General features: G+C 33.8%; 2 protein-coding genes across 7 annotated transcripts in view; both read right to left on the bottom strand.

The window, feature by feature from the left end:
- The window catches only part of LOC125056539 (neural-cadherin), a 286,418-nt gene extending 278,725 nt beyond the window's left edge, over positions 1–7,693 (bottom strand). For 5 of the 6 annotated variants that reach the window (XM_047659677.1, XM_047659679.1, XM_047659676.1 and 2 more), the window contains exons 1-2: positions 7,603–7,693; positions 5,399–6,728 (exon numbers count right to left, since the gene is read on the bottom strand). In XM_047659677.1, the coding sequence (XP_047515633.1) occupies positions 5,399–6,695 (1,297 nt within the window). In that variant the 5' untranslated portion in view covers positions 6,696–6,728; positions 7,603–7,693. The remainder of the gene's footprint in view (positions 1–5,398; positions 6,729–7,602) is intronic. The other variant, XM_047659678.1, reaches the window with a different exon arrangement.
- Positions 7,694–16,882: 9,189 nt separating this feature from the next.
- Positions 16,883–18,993, bottom strand: LOC125056725 (protein bric-a-brac 1-like). Its single transcript, XM_047659998.1, has 2 exons — positions 18,105–18,993; positions 16,883–17,321 (listed from the first exon to the last, which is right to left on the bottom strand). The coding sequence occupies exons 1-2, from the start codon at positions 18,781–18,783 to the stop codon at positions 17,068–17,070; spliced, it is 933 nt and encodes a 310-aa protein (XP_047515954.1). The 5' UTR covers positions 18,784–18,993; the 3' UTR covers positions 16,883–17,067.
- Positions 18,994–19,202: the final 209 nt, after the last annotated feature.

The following is a 19,202-nucleotide window of genomic DNA, read 5'->3' as shown; positions in this document are numbered from 1 at the left end:
AATGCGCACCAGGTTGATGAGCCACCTTTAAATAACTATTTGTTTGATATCAAGGATTTTTTGCTGCTTCTATTGGATTTTTTTTAGATTTATAAAATTCACCAGTTTAGTGTAGGTATGCGATATTTATTAACTTTATAAAATTATTAACTGTACGAAATAATCTTATTGTAAATTCATAGACACTCAAGAATATAATATATACATATGTATTATATATATTACTCGACTAGATGTGAATAGCCCTTTTTCAATATTACCTCCTTTCATTACTCATAATAACAGTATTAATTAGACATACAAATTATATAATTTATATACAGCTTGATAAAAAACAAGATTACTTAAAATTCGTAAAATATATACTTCAAACTTTAATGCATTCGAACTTAGAAATGTATTTCAACATATATTTGTAATATCTGTTAGAAGTATAAGAATTGTTCTACAAACATTTTAAACAAAGAGATTTAATTACAATTACTATACTAATTGAAACAGCGAAAGGCGTATAACGTAGGTAATATGAAACGTGTTACAGAGATCCAATAAAGGTAACCATTATTCATTATTATGACTACCTTCATGAAGAGCCTGCAATCAATACCAATTGTAGGGAAAACTTTCGAGATAATCTTAATATATTTTCATATATGACTGGCTGAACTTCGTTTCGCCGTAATATGATTTTTACTTAGCTTTTTGTAGTAGCATGAAACATTTTGCTATGCTATCCCACAGACTTCACGCTTTTCCAGATTAAAATTTAAGTCCTATATAAAACTAAATATTTTTTTTTTTATTGTTTTTTTCCATTCTTTACGCCATAAAAAGTCTTAACAAGAGCCTTCCTAAGAGTTCAAGGAATAAAACAAAAAAAAACTCGAATTGCTTAGTCAAGTTTACAACATATTTTACGATTCATTTTTATTTATATAGATAGATTTATTTTGTTGAATTTAGACCTAAATAAAGTGGCAAACGTATGCACAAGTCACTACGTGAATAGTGGCTATTTGCAAGCCTATACTTACAAACACATATTTCAAAATATTGGCCAAATTCGTTTAGCTAAGACGTGACTATTGTTCAGTTTTGACATAATTTATCTTTATTTTTTTATACTCGCGTCAATAAAATAAAGAAAAACATCTTCTAACTTCCGGTCTGCATTTATTCCCTGTCATTAATCAAACATGATTAACTATAACGTCGAATACGAGGGCGAATGTGGTAATACATCAAAGACTTTCCCCATTTTTCGCGATTCCCTACAGACTAGAAAATCATTAATAGAGAAGTAGTTGTACATGTTCAAAAACAAGTACGATGATGATATCTTTTAAATTGACCACCCTAAATTTATTGAAAGTAATTAAATATTAAAAGTGAAAAATTATAAGGGATGGATTGATAGACCGGTAGTATCATTTTTATTCTAGAATGTAACTATGATTTAGAGTCTATATAACTCGTTTTTATTTAATATATAGAAATCCGGCATTTACTATAATATAGAAATTTAGACTTCAATTCGCGATAGACAATTGTAAATAATGTTTTGGATGTAATGTTCAAAATTCAAGTGAATATCACCCTAAGTCTATAGTTTTACTATGTTATTTTTATTTAACTAGACTGCACTTAATAAGAATAAAAGTATTTATATTAATTTTAGTAATTTTAGGGATACAAGCAAGTCTGGAAGTCTATAAATTTTCGTAACTTTAAAAAACTATTCAAAGGTAAAGATATTTATTTCTTCTAAATCTATTGAATACCAATTTTGCAAATAAATGAATTATCATTATTATTAACGAAACTAATTGATATTATGTAAGTCAAACTCATCACACAACATCGAAAAGCTAGTATAACATACAATTACTGCATTCGGGTTTTAGGGTTAACAAGCATTTGAATTCATGGCCATGAGTCAAGATTGGTCACACGCATGTTAATTACAATAAACTGCGCGCATCCTAATAAACGAAATGGATCAAAATAAAATCTCTCCATGATCGCTTCTAAGTCTGGACGATAGTGCACCTAAACACCAAGCTATAAAGACGTTATTTTAGTTATCTAATGTTGAAATGCTGTCTGCTCTCGCGGTTGACAACTGTTTTGTTGATTACTATAGAAAGTCTACCAACTGTCGAATGACGATCGTATTGGGTATCTTATGCGCCCAATTTGGTTTTGTCTTAACTCTTTAAAGCGTCATATATACATATAGTCAATCAAAAGTAGTTTCTGAATTAGGTAATAGCATCGAATAGCCGAACACCCAAGCTTTTTAGGCAAGTTATACACCTCAACAATCAGACCTTGGAACGTGTTTCGAAAATACGATATCTAGGCACAGTGATTGGTAAAAAGGGTGACCATAGCATCGAAATCCGCTGTCCAAGTCATTGTTCAGAAGTGTGGAATCCAAAATTAAAGTAGCCATGATGATCGCCAACCTTCGAAAGGAGATGGCACTATAAGAAGATAAGTAGTGGAGTAGTGGCATGTTAACTCGTCAATTTTGAGATGAAATTAGTTGTTAGTTTACGATTAAAGCCAGTTTTTCACTGAAAATTGTGTTTGTTTGTCCACGTAACTGCTAAATTTTCTGCACTTTTTATTCTTTAGTTAGGTTTTTCTTATTCTATAATATTCCTAACCTAGCTCCAAAATAAATTGTCAAAATATTACTGCAAAACTCATGGTAGTACAGATGCGATCGGACGGGGTCGATAGGAAGTTCGCATATGTAATTGTGGCTAGCACACAATGAGGGGAATTGTCCAGTATTATTGTGCGACCAACGCCCGCACCCAGTGCCATTGATTGAATGAATGACTTTTAACAAACTGTACTGCACTGGACCGTATCAATTTAGCAAGTTGTCGTTGATTTACAACTTCTATAACAAACGAAATTACGTGACTTCAGTACTAGTTTATAACCAGGATAAATTAAACTTAAAACTTTGTAAGAATTCTAAGTACAAGAATTTGTTACCTTCTTTTTACTTAATATTATTTTTTTAAAATGCACATGCAGTTCCCTAAGTAACCATCGCTAAATTAACTTAATCTTTTTTAATAATACCGTATACCGATAGATCACAATAAGGACAACTTCACGCCAACATTATTAAACGATATTCTAAAACATCAAAGCACTTGTCGATCGCAAACTCAAAGAGCGTGGGACGACACAAGAGCAAATGAAGGATTAATTTAGCATGGAAGTATCTATACCTTCCAATATAGGTACTTCGGAGTTTGTAACAAATCTGGCCAGGCAGTATTATAATGCTTTACGAGATGCTTTGTTAAAGCAAAGTTTAAGATATTACAAGCTACTTACCCGTGATTTTGTGGAGAAAAATTAAATAAACTTAGCGTACTTGAACTAAGTAAACTATTTATTAAGATTACGATAAAAACGAACGAACATTATTTATATTCCTTGGTTGAAAGCTCAAGACAGGAAAACATGGAGGAGGCTTTACTTGAAACTGAGGTCAAAACTATTGCGATAAAAAAACATGGAGAAGGTAGCTTATACCCAAATAGGGTCCAATTTAAAATATAAAACAAATAAATTACATATCTACCGATAAAACTTAATATATTACATTATTATCAAATTAAATTAGTATTAAGAAAGCATTATTATTATACACTAATGTTATATGACAGTAACTAGCCCTCCCACCAAAGATGCTTATAAGTCAATAATTATCGCTAATTATACCTTAATGTACATCATAACTTAACCCAAAACTGAATTTAAATGATTACGCGTTTAAAGTGTTTCAAGGATAATAATGATTTCCGAGTCAGATCAGGAATAATTGCTCTAAAACGGCCACCCACAGAACTAATTTCTCTGCTCGATAATTAACACATGTGTTTCGATCTATGAAGATTTTAAGGTCATGAAATTGATAAACTTTAAAGCATAATTTAACAATGTTACTTAAATATTTAATTAGACATTGTGAATAGGATTTTTATTATAGCTTTGACAATACTTTAAATTTAACTTTATATTATATTTATATAGCTCAAGTTATTATTTAATATTATCATCCGAAGATTTAAGTATCCGCAAACATTTCTTTGTTTATAAATGACACAACGGTCAAAAAATAAAATATAACATACCAAAAGACACTTTAGGTTTTCAATATTTCTTAAGATTAATCTAATCTAGCTTAATACTTTCTCCAGCCTTGGAATGTACAGTATCCCACACAAGTTCAAGAATGATTAACAGCAAAGCTAAATAAGAATTCAATAAGAAATTCCATGAAGAAAAATAGCTTCGTGATCGTAAGGTTGGCGTATAGAATCGGAGCCGTGCGACAGGTCTCCGATTATTTACGCATTGACCACGGTGGCAACCTGTCATATCCATGGTAAGATTTGTTTAATGGGAATTCCACCTGTCCGATGTCTCGTGCTACTGATCTAGGACACACTGTCGCATTCTATTACTAATAGAGAAGCCATACCTACGTACTATTATTTCGATTACATCGCATAATGATTAATGTGTGTGGACTTAATTGAAGTCATTCAACTTTTTTGGCGTTGAAAGTTAATTCTAACTATAATAATACAAAGATTAAAACATAATAGCCTAATAATCGTATTCTTAAAATGCTCGTAACGATTAGATTAAGTTCATGATCCCATCACACTCGCATGTCGATTTAACGAGATCCAAAGTGAACTTTTAATAACGCATTAAAACTTGAGTGTGTAATCATCGTCTTCACGAACTAAGCTTTCTTGGCATAAAACTTCTCGCCTCGTTCTAGTTTCAGGTTTTATTATGAGTTTGAATCTTTAAAAATGTTTACAAACTGTCCCTTTTACGATTGATCTCAATCTTTAAAGAAATATTATAAGTCCGCTTAAGTTAGAAATTTCCGTAACGTCCATATTTTATTTAAAATACATGATAATAATGTTTTACAATAATAACATGTTACTACATACTATTATTGATAAAAATTGTAGTTTCAAAAAATCCGTTATTCTCTTAGACGTATTTATTACTATTAGTGTTTTAATATAGAAAAAAATATACATCATATAAGAAAAGAAGAGACTGTGTGTATTATTCCAATAAGGATCAACTATAATACCTGCCGCAAGATAATAATATGGTTGGATGCGCATTTCGATACGTCGCGTCAGGTGATGCTGACAGTCACGCGTGAAAAATATATGACTTCATACCTTATTTCACGTAATAAGAGACCACTATTACAATAAAAATTACTGAATACATAGTATCCTTCCGACGTTGAATATTTTCTTTCGAGATAACGACCATAACTGTATGAATATGACGTAATATATATATAATAAATAGATAAAAAACTTACCTCCATTGCCGGCATTCGTGATAGTCACCCAGAAGTCGATAGTTTTCTCAGGTCCAAGTTCTTCAAAGTCCCACTTCTTTTTAACTTTCACAACACCACTCGGTTCCACTGTAACCCACGGATTTTCATCTCGGATTTTGAAGGTTTCGCGGTCGGTTTCCTTCTCCAAAGTGAAGACTGCACGCCCTTCTACTTCACCGTCAGCTTCAGTAAATTCTATCCTTTTTGTCGGCCGAACCGCGCGTGTCACACGCCGCTTCTCTCGGTGAAGAGTTGGTAATTCTCTTTCTTCCCGAACCACAAATTCCAGAAATACTTGAGCCGGTTTACTCTTTTTAGACGGCGTTCCAACATCATGGGCTATTACTAACAATTCAGCATCATAACCATCTGGTTCTCCTGCGAGTATTAACTCTCCAGTTTGTGGCACAATGACAGCTAAATTAGTCGGAGTTTTTATTGAATAGTAGACACGATCACCATCAGAATCAGAGGCGTGAACAATACCAATGTTAGAAAATCTTGGCCAATGTGCTGTACCATTGTTTATGTTCTTATCGATGGTACCATTAACAGCGAAATAATACATTTCTTGATCGAATACCGGCTCATGGTCGTTTTCATTCAATACGCTAACCGTAATTGGCAAACTAGCTTTACTCACTCCATGTAAATCGGTTGCCTGAATTATAAAATCATACAAATTTTTAGTTTCAGCGTCAAGAGGTCGTAACGCCACTATTTCGACGTCACCTTCAGTAACGACTGATTTAAGGTCATAGTTTGGTCCTGTATCTTTTTCTCGCAGAGCGAAGGTAGAATCATCGTTTCCCTGAATGATTTTGTAAGCAATACGGCCAATATTAACGAGGGCAGTAGCTCTTATAGGTGGTATGTCTACCACTGTGCCTTCGGGTGAATTTTCTGGAATCTCTCCACGAAGGCCATTGATTGTGGTAAAACTGAGCATTTTTCTACGATCCATAACCAACAGGTGTAATGAATGTGCTGAACTGCTATACGGTGTTCTTTCCAAGATGGCTAGGTTTAATGGTTGATTCAAGAGTGGTGTGAGATCAGCTGTAGTCATAAGTAGGCCATCATCCAAAAGGGTGAAATATGACGTGAATTCAGGGTCGAGAAGGGTGTAGCGAGTGTGGTTTCCAGTGAAATGGCGAACGGCATGTCCAGGGCGAACGTCGTGCGGTAGAAGAATGAGAGCACTGGTCTCTACCGCTATACTAAGGATGTAGAGCAATGCTCCTCCAGCCACTACTATGCGCGCCATGGCTCTCATTAGATGAATAGGCACTTATCCCAACATTTCCACCTACAATAAAAGTAATACTGGTTGTAATCTTTGACACTAAATTCATATTATGAAATTTATACAATTTTAATATTGGAAATAGGTAAGCTAATACTTATTGATTGGTTATTTATAAGCAATTACGTTTAGCACACACGATATTGTTAAATTATTTACAAAAACATTTTATTACGAGAAAAAAGTAGGTCCTACTAGACTACAATTTGTTTGGTAGTACAGCACCTTATGTTTTTCACTAACGATTAATGAACGCTGATTGAAAACTTAGAAATGATAAACAATTAGGTAGAAAATGGTAAGAACTATCAAAATGTCTGTAACATTGAAAATGGCATGGATCGCAAGATGCAAAGCGTCGTCGCGATGACTTCGGCGTAGGGCGGCACACATGCAGAGCTTTATTTAGGCGGCTGGCGGCAACGCCGGCGTCTCGCGACTTGCCGATCAATACCCCCTTTTGCGCCGCCGCGTGACGTTTCGCGAACGAATCTCAACTGTATGCGCTCCGGCTCACGACATACCATCAAATATTCACATACTAATGTTAATAAAGAAACCGCAGAGCATTTCTGCATCTACATTGCACTGAAACTGATACGGCAACTTCCGGTCCCGACCACTAGTAATAAATCAATCTATTTTCAGAATCACGTTTCATCACATCAAATAAATCCATCGATAAAGATCACGATTGCACCTTTAAAAACAGCAATATTATTTAATTTAGGTTTGGTACGGCTTAATTAATTTATTTTGATTAACAAACATGTGTGCCAAATGTAAACAAATTGCATAAATTTTGATTTCTTAACATATTATGTGCACTGAACACTGTATAAATTACTAAATTAACCTTTGTCACGAAAATACATACATACGGGATCGATGTTTGTTTTTTGAGATCGGTGTAGTAATATATTCCGTTTCGTAAAACACGGCCCGTACGCGAGAGACTTCAAAATGCGACTAAATGAGTGAAGTTGTAGCGCGCGCGCGTATCGAGCGCCCTCCGCCTGTTACCCCCTGACACCCCCGCCGCGGCCGCTTTGCCGTTTCACCCCTATTCGGAATAGCCCTCAGAGTGTGAACCCATAGGTACTTTTACAATTTTTTTCTTCTTACTTCTAATGCTTATAATTTATTTTAATACTTTAAATTGGATATCATAATACCTAACAAATATATAAAATATTGTCGGTTACATCTATAATATAGGTGTAAACGGGTTCAACGAAAAACATAGTTATAGGCTATAACTATGTTTTTTATTGAACCCTTCTTAAAATCTATACTAAATAGGAATAATGGCCGCTCGAACTTATTTATTTATTTATTTATTTACACTTCGTTGCATATATAAGAAACACAATACATAAAAATTATAAGGGATGCAACGGGCGGCCTTATCGCTAATAAGCGATCTCTTCCAGGCAACCCTAGTTAAGAGAAAAACTAAAAAAAATACACATGATGCGTGCGAGAAGTGCAGAATCCTTAATCTAAAGTAATACAAAAAAAAATATTAATAATAAACTAAAAACTTAAAAACTAATCTTACAAATACATGAACAGCGAATAGTGATGTAAAAGGAATCATAAGAATTATACAAGTCACGATTGATGAGGATAGGATAAGCTTAAGAAATGATTATACAGAAGAGTTTTAAAAGATGACAGAGAGGTAGCCAATCGTACGGAGTCGGGCAGCGTATTCCACAACTTAATGGCGGAGATCGTAAATGAATTGCCTAAGAAGGATGAAGTGTGGGATGGAATTTCCAATAAACATCTATTAGAAGAGCGTAACATATAGTTAGAAGGACCTAAGAATTTGAAGTGATTTTTGAGATAAGAAGGGGTTTTCGGAATAAAAAGAATTGAGTATAGAAGTTGAAGAAGATGAGCGTGACGTCTGAATCGAATAGGTAGCCACCCCAGCTGCCTGCGGAATTTAGACACATGGTCATATTTTCTAAGACCAAATATGAAACGAGGAGCATAATCAAGAATAGGAAGCAGAAGAGACTGCGCTAACATAGTTTTAGTGCGGATAGGAAGGAAATTAGAAAACTTATCAGCGGATCAAAAAAATTTAATAAAGAATTTTTTACAAATTCATGAAATAAAAATGTCTTATTTCTATTGAATGGTCTTGTATGAACAGTGGTTTGAATATCATATACCTAAGCTATATTTAAAAGTCAGTAATTAAATAATTAATGGAAAATAATGTATATAAACTATTATTTTCTTGGACTGACACAAAGAGAGACTAAGTATTAAAATTATATTATGATTTTCTGAGATAATTGTCAATCGTCGCTAGAATTATAAGAAGTAGACACTTAATTTTAAATTTATATCACTGTATACCCCAATTTAATACAAATGTAAATACGGGAATTGTATACATATAAGTTCATAAATTATGTTTTATAAGGGAATAATTACGACACGTCACCACAAATTGCAGTGCCTTTGCGAATGTCTTGTTCTCCACCGAGACTTTCATGATTCATCTGTACTATAGTTGTTAAGGAGTTATAGTTGAGAATTGATCACTAATTGATTGAGGGTCTTGAAATTAAATAAACTGCAATAATAACACGTGCGAATCGTATGACACTTTTATTTTAACTAAGTAAGAGTAGTGGACTGTATATACATATTTGGACATGCCGCCCACCAAAGGACGCAGTCCTTTAAAAGAAATAACATAAAAGAAAAAATAAACACTTAACAAAATTACAAACTATAGTTCAATACAATTGTTTCACGAAAGACACAATAGTATGCATCAGACATTGTTTTTCATCATATTTAAATGGCTTATTGACTATTGTACATAAAAATAAGACAAACCGCCCACCGTAATATGTCTGCATACATAGTTGGATATAGCATTACACAACAATTCACATGTTATAGTCTATTAATATATGTATATTATAGCGTAGTATAGTAAGTACACAGGCATCTAACACAGTATATAATAATTTTTAAAAACATACATAACAGGTAAGTATTACATAGTTTGTATATTTTGTTTATTACATATTTCCAAATAAGGTTTTTGTTAACAATAGTAAGTTGATATATAAATTGATTTTCACTTTTAAATGACTAATGAACATTTATAATAATAAAGTAACAATTAAAAATAGACTAATTATTTAGTTAAAATGCATATTTTTGATACAGGTCTTTTGAGCGTTCCGCTTCTACATTTGATCGATACTACCCGGGTCACATTGTCGGGACCGATATGCTTTTTAACTATTCTACCCATAATCCAGTTACCAGGAGGAACATTATCCTCCTGTATAACAACTACATCATCAATTTCCGGTTCTAAGTTATTTTTAACATTCCATTTGTACCTATTGTTTAGAATTACAAGATATTCTTTAGACCATCGGTTCCAGAAGTCAGTGACCATTTTTTGTGTCAACCGCCAACGATCGCGATAACTGATGTCTACATAAGCATGACTTTGGTCAGCTACATTAAGCACAGGTTCGCCGATCAAAAAATGTCCAGGCGTCAGTGGGAGAGGATCATTAGGGTTGTCACTTAAGACAGTCAGAGGTCGTGAGTTAAGGCAGGCTTCTATTTGAGTCAGCATAGTTGTGAGCTCCTCGTAAGTTAGAGTGGTATCGCCAATAACCTTTTTAAGGTGTGTTTTTGTGCTACGTACGCCAGCCTCCCACAAACCTCCAAAATTAGGAGCGTGTGGGGTTATGAAATGCCATGTAGTACGCTCTAATGTTAACGTTTCTGCTATTTCACTAGGCACTGAAGATTTGGCACTGTTAAACATTGTCGTTAATTGTTTTTCTGCTCCTACAAAGTTTGTGCCATTGTCACTATAGATATCTTGACAGTGGCCTCGTCTTGCTGTAAACCTTCTAAAAGCGGCGATGAATGCCTTCGAAGTCATGTCTGTGACAGCCTCCAAGTGTATAGCGCGTGTGGCCATGCAAATAAACAAGCAAATATATCCTTTAAAGGACTTTGCTCCTCTACCTGGGGAGAATCTGATGTTAATAGGTCCAGCATAGTCCACACCGACCGACTTAAATGGTCTATTGGGAGTTACACGCACCTCTGGTAATTGACCCATTAACTGTGATGATTTACGTTTCGAATATCTAATGCAAGTCACACACTCACGGTAACATTTCTTTGTTTGATCTTTAGCTCGTAGTATCCAGTATTTTGTTCTCAAATAATTTATCATCAGTTGTGGTCCTCCATGCATTGTTTTCTGATGAGCATCCATAATTATAAGTCTGCTAAGATAGTTTTTAGCAGGTAATATTATAGGATGCTGTGTGTCGTACTCCACGTGTGACTGTTGTATTCTTCCGCTGACTCTTAGAATCCCATTTTCATCGATAATGGGCGTAAGACTTCGCAGTTTACTCTTTTTAGAAACATATCCCAGAGTCTTTAATTGTTTCATTTCATCCTTAAATTCAAACCCTTGAACTTGTTTAATGCAAATATCTAAGGATTCATTAATTTCTTTTGTTGAAATATAACTTGTATAACACCGACGCTTATCTTTAGTTGATTTTAAATTTAGCCATCTTCTACAGTATGAAATAACTCTCAATAACTTATTTAAATTAGAAAACTTAGACCATATAAATTCTTCTTCGGATGTACATAAAGCAGTTAAAGATTTAATCTTCTCTTCTTCTTGTGTATCTTCGATGTCGACCATACTCAAATTTACATCTAATAAAGATAGCCAGGCGGGTCCATTCCACCATAGCAAGTGATTTGATAGATCTAAAGCTTGTAGACCTCTTGACGCACAGTCGGCCGGGTTCATCTCAGAAGTAACGTGTCCCCATTGTTCGTAATTTAAAATATTTAGTATATCAGATACACGGTTACTTACGAACGTGTTCCAGCGACTAGGTCCTCCCCTTAGCCATGCCAGGACTATGGTTGAATCAGTCCATGCATGTAAGTATTCGTTAGATATGTTTAACACTTGTGATATTTCAGAAATTAGCTTGGCCGCCAACACAGCACCACATAATTCCAGTCGAGGTATTGAAATCTGTTTCGTAATTGGTGCAACCTTAGTTTTGGCTGATATTAAATTCACATAAACCTCATTGCCTTCAATGACTCGCATGTATACTGCTGCACCATATGCTGTCTGTGAAGCATCTGCAAAGACATGTAACTCTGCTTTAGATGTGGAAGAATAACGTAGCCACCTCGGTATATTAATGCATTTAATATGTATCAAATTTTCTCTAAATTGTAACCATTCCTTCAGTAAATCTCCTGTTATAGTGCTGTCCCAATCTAATCCAGTTAGCCATAACTTCTGGATTATTAACTTTGCTATAACAACAACAGGGGCTATCCATCCCAAAGGGTCATACAGTTTTGCTACTTCTGAGAGAATCTGCCGTTTAGTTATAGGTTCTTTTACTATAGGCACATTTAGAGTATATTCGAATTTGTCTATGTCTCTATTCCAACTCACTCCTAATACCTTAACTAGGTTATTTACCTTCAGAGGCAGTTCATGATCATCTCGTTTATTTTCACCAATATATTTTAGCACATTTTTACTATTACTGCTCCACTTTTGGAGCTCAAAACCTCCTAAATTCATTAATTTACTCATGTCATTATATATATTAATAGCATCAGCAACTGTCTCACATGACGTCATTAAATCATCGACGTAATAATCACGTTTAGTTATATGAGCAGCAACAGGGAACTTCGATTGTTCATCATCAGCTAATCTCTGGAGTGACTTCACAGCGAGATAAGGCGCACATGCTGTCCCAAATGTTAATCTTAAAAGCTTGTAATGTTTTATTGGCTCACTCGGATTAAATCTCCATAGAACTCTTTGGTAATTTGTATCATCTTCTGACACCCTCACCATTCTATACATTTTAATTATATCTGCAGTAAGGCAAATCTTATAAAGCCTCCATCTCACCAATATGTGGCGCAAATCTTGCTGCAACTTAGGACCAATATGTAAATCATCATTTAAAGAAACATTATTAACTCCTTTGCACGAAGCGTCAAAGACTATACGAAGTTTTGTCGTCTCCTTATCTTCGCGAAGTACCGCGTGGTGCGGGAGATAGACTGCAGTGGGACTATCAATTTCTGCATGTATAATTTCAACCATATGATTTAAATTTATATATTCGTTTATGACCTTGTGGTATTCTTCTTTAAGTTTCTGGTTTTTTAATAATTTTCTTTCTAATATTTCAAACCTCTTGGCAGCAATTTCTTTAAGATTTCCTTGCCTACATTGTGGATTTCCAGTCTTGAATGGTAGTTTAACCACAAATCTTCCTTCTTCATCTCTTATAGTTGTACTGTCATAAAAATGTTCACAAAATTCCTCTTCTTTTGATAGTCTCTTCTCTATAGTATTTGGTTCATTCTCGATTTCCCAAAATTTCTTGAGCATCTCGTCATCTTTAAGTTGAACATGCAAACTTGCAACATTTGTGTCCGAAGAACCTGTTTCTTGAGGCAGCTTTCCTGATAGCACCCAACCTAGGCATGTTCTCTGTGCTAGTAAGTTGCCCCTAGGATGTTTGATTATACCATCTAAAATAATGTTACTGTATACGTCTGCTCCCAAAAGAATGTCAATTTTTCCAGGTGTTTTGAAGGCTGAGTCAGCCAACTCTAAAGATTCTAGGTCTGACCATTCAGGAGCACTAAGTTTGGTAGTAGGCAGAAGTGTTGTTACTGAACGCAATACATATGCATTCACTCGTATTATTGTCTTAGGATCGTGGCGAGATTTCACGTTAAGTGAAACCATGTATTTGATTCTCATTTGCCCCTCTCCCACACCTGACACCCAACCACTTACTGATCGGCGCGTAAGATTAAGCAATTGTACTGTAGCTTCAGTTATAAACGATGCTTGCGACCCTTGGTCTAACAATGCTCTAATAATATGTTTGCAACCATTCCTACTCTCTACTAATACCTCAGCAGTAGCTAATAGGACACTATTTTGACAATTTTCCTTGGAAAAGTTAGTTACAAAGTGTACATCGTTTGTTATAGTATTAAGCTTACCTTTAGTTTGCTCAGTCATGGTACCTGTCAACGTGGATTCCCCTTCACTCGTAGTCACCGTATTTCGATCTCTCTCGTAGTGTAGCAATGAATGATGACGACGCCCACATTTTCTGCAACACGTTGGCTGACGACATCTGATTACTGAATGTGATGGAGCAAGACAATTAAAACATAATTTATTCTGCTGGACGAACTCTTGCTTTTCTTTTGTAGACATGTCTACGAACTCTTTACAATAATATATGTAGTGTTCACCACTGCATAACACACATTTGACTTCCTGCTTTTTCACATCATTGTGTATACCTGAATGAAAGGACTTAGGTATAGCAATAGGTGTAGCAACAGGCTTAGGGTATGGTGATTTCACTCTGTGACTGTCTATCATTTCTAACGATCGAAATCTAGCTTCTAGAAAATCCCGCAGTTCTGCCCAAGTAGGTAATTCGGTATTACTCAAACTAAGTTGTTGTTCCCATCTCTTTATCGATTCATTGTCCATCTTTGATATTACTAAATAATTAATAATCATATCCCAAGTGTCGGTTTTAACACCGAGATTTTGCAACGTTTTTAAACATACCGACGTAGTGTCTACCAATTGTTTGATTGAACTCGATGTCTCCGTACATATACCCTTCTGTGAAAATAATGTTCTTAAAATTGCATAGCAATTCAACCGCTTATTATTATATCGTTTCACTAACTGGTTCCATGCCTCATCGTAGTTTGCGTCCGTAGTCGAAAAGTTGCGTATTAATAGTTCTGGGTCACCCGATAAATTACTTTTTAGATAATGTAGTTTTTGCACCGGCGTTAAAGACTTATTGTTATGAATCAAGGAGCAAAATAAGTCATAAAAAGTTGTCCATTCTTCATATTTACCTCCAAACTTCGGTATTTGTATTGACGGTAATTTAATATTATTTAATAACCTCTGTTCGTCGCCACCCGCTATTGAGGTATGTGATAAAGGAGACTGTTTGGTTAAGTTTTGAAAGTCCTCCTTCATAGTGGACTTGTACTGAATATATAGCTCATCAAAAATATCACTAAAGTTTCCTTTAAAATAGGTACTTTCCTTTTCTTCCTCTTTAGATATTTTTAAAATTAAACTTTTGTGTCCTTCCTTAAAGTCCCGCCATAATTGTTCTAACACTTCTAATCGAGTTTCTATATATGATATTTTTATTCTGTCTTTCGGTGATTTCCTATAATTCTTTTCTGCACTTCTTAATGTCTCCAACAACTTAAATTGATACTCAAAAAGACCCTCCATCGTACACTATGACTTTGAGCGTAGTTCGTAATTATCCGATTACTCAGACCCACTGAAAAAACTGAACACAGCCCAACGTAATAGTACTTCACAGTATGGTGTGTATATAACGTAATTTATTTCGTTTTTATAGGTTAATTTCACTTTTATAATGTTATTATAACACTGTAATGAAACACTGATCACACAAAAATCCTTCCAACTATTCCTTATCGCTTAGGAATGTGAGCATCTATTGTTCTCACTGTTCGCCAACTATTGAACAATAGCGATGTTATCCGGTTCGATTTTGGACCATATGTTAAGGAGTTATAGTTGAGAATTGATCACTAATTGATTGAGGGTCTTGAAATTAAATAAACTGCAATAATAACACGTGCGAATCGTATGACACTTTTATTTTAACTAAGTAAGAGTAGTGGACTGTATATACATATTTGGACAATAGTAGTATAGCTCGGAGCTCTTCATGAAACTTTGTCAAAAGTATGTCAACATGCAAAGCAATAAAATAAGTGTTTATTACGTTAATTCAGGTTTATGAGACGATTTAAGTCCATAAAAATAGACTTAAAAAACATTGACTTATAAGCGACAAATCACGATGCGCCGCGACGGCGCGAGATGGATTCTTTATGAGACATTTCAGACAACTATCAATCTGATTACAATATCCTATGGGACTTAGCCGCTGCAAATTACACGTCAAATTAATAACCTCCTCCGTCGGTTATAATGGCTAAATATTCGGGCGTTGATGAGTTGATTTTGAGTAGCAAATTATAGAAAAAACGTAAGACCAATGTAAACGTAAACGTTAAGTACTTTTAATTTTATAGAATTGTTAATACTTTTGATTTTAGCATAATCTCCTCCTGAGTCTGAAGGAACTACTTACACAGTAAGACAGAACGCCCCTTTACATGTTCTGGCTTCTTTTTATTATTACCTATTCTGGTTGTTTGTGACTTAAGTAACTTACTAAATTAAATTTTACCATTAAGTTTGACATGATAATACAAGTAGTATGAACCTTTTCATGGCTGGGCAATATAACCGCAAGTAACCATAAACTATCCAACTAACCTAGGTACATTAAAAAATATCATACTTTATATAGAACAGTTTTATAAAAATAGTTCTCTCATACCTCAATTTTGTAAATGGTGATATTAAGGGGAAATTTATACAACCATAGATCATTTGTCCATTGGTGAAATATATTTTTTTTATTTTTTTTTATTGGACAATTCACACCAATTGTCAATTGACCTAGTCCCATGCTAAGCTGGTGAAGCTTGTGTTATGGGTACTAGGCAACGGATATACATACATATAAACACATATTTAAACACCCAAGACCTACGTGTTACGTCTTTCAAGATATGTAAAATGAAAATGGAGTTTAAAACTTTTGGAATACCAGTTTGCTGGGTAGGGAATTATATTGCATCGTCTCATTTATTATGAAAATAATAAAACTATGTTACGGAAAATTAGTGTTGCTGGTGTAAGCTGAATTATAGTTAATTAAACCTATTGTGTATTTCTTTTTTTGTGCAAACTTTATATATTATTATAAATAGTTTTCTTTCTTACATTATATTATTTATCTCCAAAATAAAATTAATTGATTAATGACAAGCTCTTTACTAAAAAACAATGGTGATCCCATAATCAGTGGGATTTAGCTTTTTTTGTCAACAGGAAAACTAATCCAGCTATAAATGTCAATTACAAAGGATATTGGTAAATTTCCAAATAAACACATACATATTTCAACAGATATATTTAAACAATATTATAGACTAGTATAAAAATAGCCAAAGCTTAAACTCTGAGCAATTTCTTTGTGACTTATCAAATGTAAATAATATACAATAATGTATTTTTTTCCATAACAATATATGCTTAGTTCTATAATAGGCAGCTGCACCATGTGCAGAGTTTTGCCATATACTAAATATTATGTGTAAACTGTTTGGCTGCAACAGTATCATTAGAATTTTTGTATCTTATTTCCTTTATAGTAAGCTGCTTTCCTTGATGAATTCTTTGAAGGTGGCTCCTCATGTCATAAGACCTAGAAAATGACCGACGGCATACAGGGCATTGTGTTTTACCAGCATGTGAATCTTTATGGAGTGTTAAAGATGTTGGATGTTTAAAACCTTTGGGGCATAGTTGACAGCGGAACTTGGCTAAATCTGTTTCTGTAATAAAAAATTATAGCACATTAAATAATTCAATGAGTGAGCCCATCTAATCATTCTCCATATATTGTAAGTAACCAAACATGTTAGTGAAAATTTAAACATAAAATGACACATTAAATAAGTCTCCCTCCAAGACTATATGGACTATGACTATAACCCTTGGTATAATTTAAAAATCTATGGTAAACATTCTCCATAAGTAACAAAACCTATTGTGAAAATTTAAACATAAAATGGTAAGTTATAAATATATATAAACTATCACTTTTTCGCTGCTTTCATGGTTAAAGTATAGTTTTTTTTTAAAGAACAAGGGGCAATCGGGAATGAAAAGATAATGTGCTCAATCACTGAAAAGACAAATAGAAATACCAAAAATAATAGTCATAACAACATAAGTGTCATTACGATATTTATTCTTCATTATCTACAATGAAAACTGCAGGCATTGCTATAGTTTGAACACTACTTCAGGGTTAAGAGGTGCATTTTGCACAACTGCTACTAAATCAAAATAAGGTTACATATTAAATATATATATGTATAATGTTACAAAATCTTAAATTTCTTATATCAGTTCAAAATTATACATGTAAATCTTTTAAATATTATACAATTAGAAGTAAGGTTACTATATTATTAGTAAGGGCTTAAGACATTTAGTTTTCTGATAAGAATCATGTTAATTTTAAATCTCTGATAAGAATAGAAAATAAAGGTTATACCTACCTATTATGCAACACTCCTTCATATTTATTGTATTGTTGTAGATATACTAACCTGAACTAGATTTTTCTTGCAAATCCTCCACTGAGGTAGATTGATAATCAACATGCATTTCATCAGATGATCCCGAAGGCTTTGATTGTGATATATTGCTATCTTTATTTGAGTCCAGTTGTAAATCAAACATATTATCGTGTTCCACTACTACAAATGGAGCATTTGTGGGCAAATTGTCTTCTCTGGTAGGTTGCAAAGTAGCCAAGTTTATAGGTTCTTCTGAAGTAGTTTGTACTATGGATTCTGGTTTTGATTTTGAAGTCAAATCTAATGAAACACTATCATTTATTCTTATCTGGTTTTTATAGGATTCTTCTTCTAAATTATCAGTCAGTCCTTTAACTTCCAAAAGTTCAGCAGTAATTAGAAATGATTCTAACTGCTCTTGAAATATATTGACTTCACCATGGTACATAAAATTTATAATTGCGTTAAGATCTTCATATTTGAAGTTCCTAAATATAATCACAGGATGCTGACATGGGTTTTCTTTAAATATCTGTTTAAAATAATTACTACAGGCTGATAAGAGCATTTTGTGTGCTTTTATTTTTCCACCATCACAACATAAGGTAACGTCTACCAAATCATTTTCAAATCTAAGAATATTAAAAGCTTCTGTAACGTGGCTAACATAGTTATTCCACCGTAACGAAAATTGGGGTGCATTATTCATCTTTCATTTACCTTTGTTTAAAACGGTGATGAAATTAAAGTTTACTATCTTACTTGAGGAAAATTGGTGCAAAAAATATCAGAAAGTTACACATTCACAGATGAAAAATAAAAACAGATGACGACAAAGATATTAAAGGATTGGGAGTCTAGCCGTATTGCTACCGTAAAGTTTTCTACATACACCACCGCATTTGCGTAATTGTATTGTTACGCTTCGTTCGCAGTCAAGAGACATGTTATTACACTAACTCTACCACAAAGCGTAGCTCCGACTTCCGAGCCGCTGTTCGTAGCATTTATTTCGTTATATTGTCTCTGGATTAAATGTATTCCTAATGTCACATTTATAAACCTAATAAAAGTTAAAACTTAACACAATCTTATTTTTTTTTAATTTGTAATTACAAGCTCCAAAAT

The sequence above is a fragment of the Pieris napi genome, chromosome 15 (genome assembly GCF_905475465.1).
Source record: "Pieris napi chromosome 15, ilPieNapi1.2, whole genome shotgun sequence".
NCBI lineage: Eukaryota > Metazoa > Arthropoda > Insecta > Lepidoptera > Pieridae > Pieris > Pieris napi.
This window is presented reverse-complemented; position numbering and strand designations above follow the sequence as displayed.

What these genes read in the sequence shown, in the direction of transcription:
- LOC125056725 (XM_047659998.1), bottom strand. Translation starts at nt 18,783, where the DNA reads ATGAATAATGCACCCCAATTTTCGTTACGGTGGAATAACTATGTTAGC. An exon ending in GCAAGAAAAATCTAGTTCAG is followed by an intron (nt 17,322 to 18,104) that starts GTTAGTATATCT and finishes TTTTTATTACAG; the next exon opens with AAACAGATTTAGCCAAGTTC.